Source organism: Sphaeroforma arctica (genome assembly GCF_001186125.1).
Source record: "Sphaeroforma arctica JP610 unplaced genomic scaffold supercont1.1508, whole genome shotgun sequence".
Lineage (NCBI taxonomy): Eukaryota > Ichthyosporea > Ichthyophonida > Sphaeroforma > Sphaeroforma arctica.
This window is the reverse complement of record NW_014039050.1, coordinates 5343-9298: the sequence shown is the minus strand read 5'-3', so window position 1 is coordinate 9298 and position 3956 is coordinate 5343. Positions and strand designations below refer to the sequence as shown.

At 32.6% G+C, this 3956-nt stretch overlaps 1 protein-coding gene across 1 annotated transcript in view; it reads left to right on the top strand.

Annotated features, from left to right (window-relative positions):
* Nucleotides 1–343: 343 nt before the first annotated feature.
* The window catches only part of SARC_11055 (hypothetical protein), a gene marked incomplete at both ends in the record, with an annotated part of 7967 nt that continues 4354 nt past the window's right edge, over nt 344–3956 (top strand). The window contains 3 exons of the mRNA XM_014294872.1: nt 344–448; nt 1329–1416; nt 3402–3487. Coding sequence (XP_014150347.1) covers nt 344–448; nt 1329–1416; nt 3402–3487 — 279 coding nt within the window. The remainder of the gene's footprint in view (nt 449–1328; nt 1417–3401; nt 3488–3956) is intronic.

The following is a 3956-nucleotide window of genomic DNA, read 5'->3' as shown; positions in this document are numbered from 1 at the left end:
GCCATTTGTTTTGTGTTTGTTGCGAATTGCTTCAGTGATAATTGCCATTTGTTTTGTATTTGTTATGACTTGCTTCAGTGATAATTGCCATTTGTTTTGTGTTTCTTATGACTTGTTCCAGTGATAATTGCCCCCAAGTGCAAATGATCACGTGCACATGCATTGGCTAATGCGCATTGTTGCTGTGTGTGAGTCTGAAGCTCTGTGTGAGTCTGTTGCTGTGTGTGAGTCATAGTCAGATAGTCGTGGTACTACCCCAAGTGCAAATGATCACGTGCCCACGTGCCCATGCATTGGCTAATGCGCTCTGTTGTCTCATGCGCCACATGACTCGATTGTCACAGGCCGTGATGAATTACTGCCGGTGGCCAACGACAGAGGTGTGACGTCAGACGAGAGTGACGTCACCGCCTCCAGAGCTCTTTTGGCGACCCAGTTCGAGACAGAGGTGTGTTTGATGCCGTGTCTGTCGAGGGCGAAGAAAACGTATTCGTTTTTGTGTAAAAACGCATTCGTTTTTGTGTTATAGTTTGTACTACGAGCTATAGTACGTGATCAGCTTCTCTAATGAAATGAACGCTTTCGGGCAAAACCACAGATGAAGATACTGATGAATACATACAGTGCAATGGTCTGAAAAGTATAACCTGAACTGTACAGCCCATATGTGCATACGTTACGTTTAAATATACTGATGAATACATACAGTGGAATGGTCTGAAAAGTATAACCTGAACTGTACAGCCCATATGTGCATACGTTACGTTTATATATACTGATGAATACATACAGTGGAATGGTCTGAAAAGTATAACCTGAACTGTACAGCCCATATGTGCATACGTTACGTTTAAATATACTGATGAATACATACAGTGGAATGAATGGTCTGAAAAGTATAACCTGAACTGTACAGTCCATATGTGCATGCGTTACGTCTAAATATACTGATGAATACATACAGTGGAATGGTCTGAAAAGTATAACCTGAACTGTACAGCCCATATGTGCATACGTTACGTTGTAACTGTAAATGGCTTTAATACACAACCTTCTGTAGATAGCATAGTCATAGCCTATAGCCAAAGCCAGCATTCTATGAATTAAACGCAGAGAATAGTTCAGGGTGTGCATCCATGAGTGGCGAAAGGCCAGGATATCAAAGCAATTCATATAACCTCTACTGGCGGCGTATGTGAAAAATCATATCAGCCTTCAAGCACAAACCCTGATATTGGTACAAGATTTCATTTACATAACACTTCTGAAGTTCATTTACAAAACACTTCTAAAAATCATTTAACAAACTCTTCTTCTTCAATACGCAGTTGCTTCAATTGGGCGTCTACAGAGAGGGACTGTCGGCGCACTCAACATCTGTGTCCTCCCGAATGCTCAATGTCAAGAAACTTATAAGTATGTTATAAACTTATAAGTATGTTACAAACTTAAAAGTATGTTATAAACTTAAAAGTATGGTATAAACTTATAAGTATGTTATAAACTTATAAGTATGTTACAAACTTATAAGTATGTCATAAACTTAAAAGTATGTTATAAACTTATAAGTATGTTATAAACTTATAAGTATGTTATAAACTTATGAGTATGTTGTGAACTTACAAGTATGTTATAAACTTAAAAGTATGGTATAAACTTAAAAGTAAGATATAAACTTAAAAGTATGTTATAAACTTAAAAGTATGTTATAAACTTATAAGTATGTTATAAACTTATAAGTATGCTATAAACTTATGAGTATGTTATAAACTTATAAGTATGTTATGAACTTAAAAGTATGGTATAAACTTATAAGTATGTTATAAACTTATAAGTATGTTACAAACTTATAAGTATGTTATAAACTTAAAAGTATGTTATAAACTTATAAGTATGTTATAAACTTATAAGTATGTTATAAACTTATGAGTATGTTGTGAACTTACATGTATGTTATAACTTAAAAGTATGGTATAAACTTATAAGTATGTTATAAACTTATGAGTATGTTATAAACTTATAAGTATGTTATGAACTTAAAAGTATGTTATAAACTTTAAAGTATGTTATACACTTATAGGTATGTTAAAACCTTGTAAGTATGTTATACACTTATAGGTATGTTAAAACCTTTTTAGTATGTTATACACTTATAAGTATGTTATACACTTAAATGTATGTTATACACTTAAATGTATGTTAAAACCCTATAGGTATGGTATACACTTAAAGATATGTTAAAAAAGTTGAAGTATGATATACACATAATTATGTTAAAACCTTATAAGTATGTTATGAACTTATAAGTATGTTATATCCTTAAAAGTATGTTATACACTTATAAGTATATTATATCCTTAAAAGTATGTTATACACTTATAAGTATGTTATATCCTTAAAAGTATGTTATACACTTATAAGTATATTAAAAACTTATAAGTATGTTATACACTTATAGGTATGTTATACACCTATAGGTATGTTATACACTTATAAGTATGTTATACACTTATAGGTATGTTATACACCTATAAGTATGCTATACACTTATAAGTATGTTAAAACCTTATATGTTATACACTTGTAAAGATGTTATACACCTATAAGGATGTTATACACTTATAGGTATGTTATACACTTATAGGTATGTTATACACTTATAAGTACGTTATACACTTATAGGTATGTTAAAACCTTGTATGTATGTTATACACTTATAAGTATGGTATACACTTAAATGTATGTTATACACTTAAATGTATGTTATACACTTAAATGTATGTTAAAACCCTATAAGTATGGTATTCACTTAAAGATATGTTAAAAAGTTGAAGTATGATATACACTTATAATTATGTTATACACTTATAAGTATGTTATATCCTTAAAAGTATGTTATACACTTATAAGTATGATATAAACTTATAAGTATGTTATAAACTTATAAGTATGTTATAAACTTAAAAGTATGCTATAAACTTATAAGTATGTTATAAACTTAAAAGTATGTTATAAACTTAAAAGTATGTTAAAACCTTATAAGTATGTTATACACTTATAAGTATGTTGTACACGTATGGGTATGTTATACACCAAGTATGTTATGAGGACTGCCTATGATATTCCTCGTCGCACCTTCCCGGTAACACTTATCCAAAACCCTCATTGCGTGCGGCCGTCAGAGTTAGTCATGCTTACCTACACACCGCTGTCAACACTCAACAGGCGGGACACGTACATTCACTCCCATTACCTGTGGTTTTATGTTTTAGGGTTTTAGGAAAACCCAAAACGTACATTTACTCCCATCGCCTGTGCCTACGTGTGCAAAGCAGCTTGCACCAGGTACACAAACGTTCTCTTGTATCGTCGAATAAGTCCTTCTCCTTTCTCCTCAACAGCTGTGACTAAAAAATCGCCTCAGATGAAATCGTCGAATTCTGCGCAGTTGAGCGCTTCCAAGAAGGCTGTGGAGGCTATGGACAAGGTGTGTGTGTGTGATGGCTCTGTCTGTGCTTGTGACTGTGTTTGCATCTTGCAAGGCAGTTCAAGTATATTCGTTCGTGTATACTACTGAAATTCTACTGAAATGTTTTATATGAAACGTATTGTACTAACGTGTTTGCCAGACACCATAAAAGAAATCATTGATCTTGTGTGCGATATTTCTCTCTCACAAAATATTACAGAGTGTACGGTGTTTTGTTTTAGGGTTTAGGGTTAGGGTGTTTTGTATGTGTGTGCATATGGCCAGCAAACTGACCGATTTTGCTGAAATGGAAGTTTATTTTTTTTCACTGTCAGAGTGTCATGTGAAAAACAGAAACGATACATCCTTGTGTGTATATATTTATCCCTGAGTATATATTCATCCCTGTATATATATATCTATATCTATATATATATATATATATGTGTGTGTGTGTGTGTGTGTTTATATATATATATATATATGG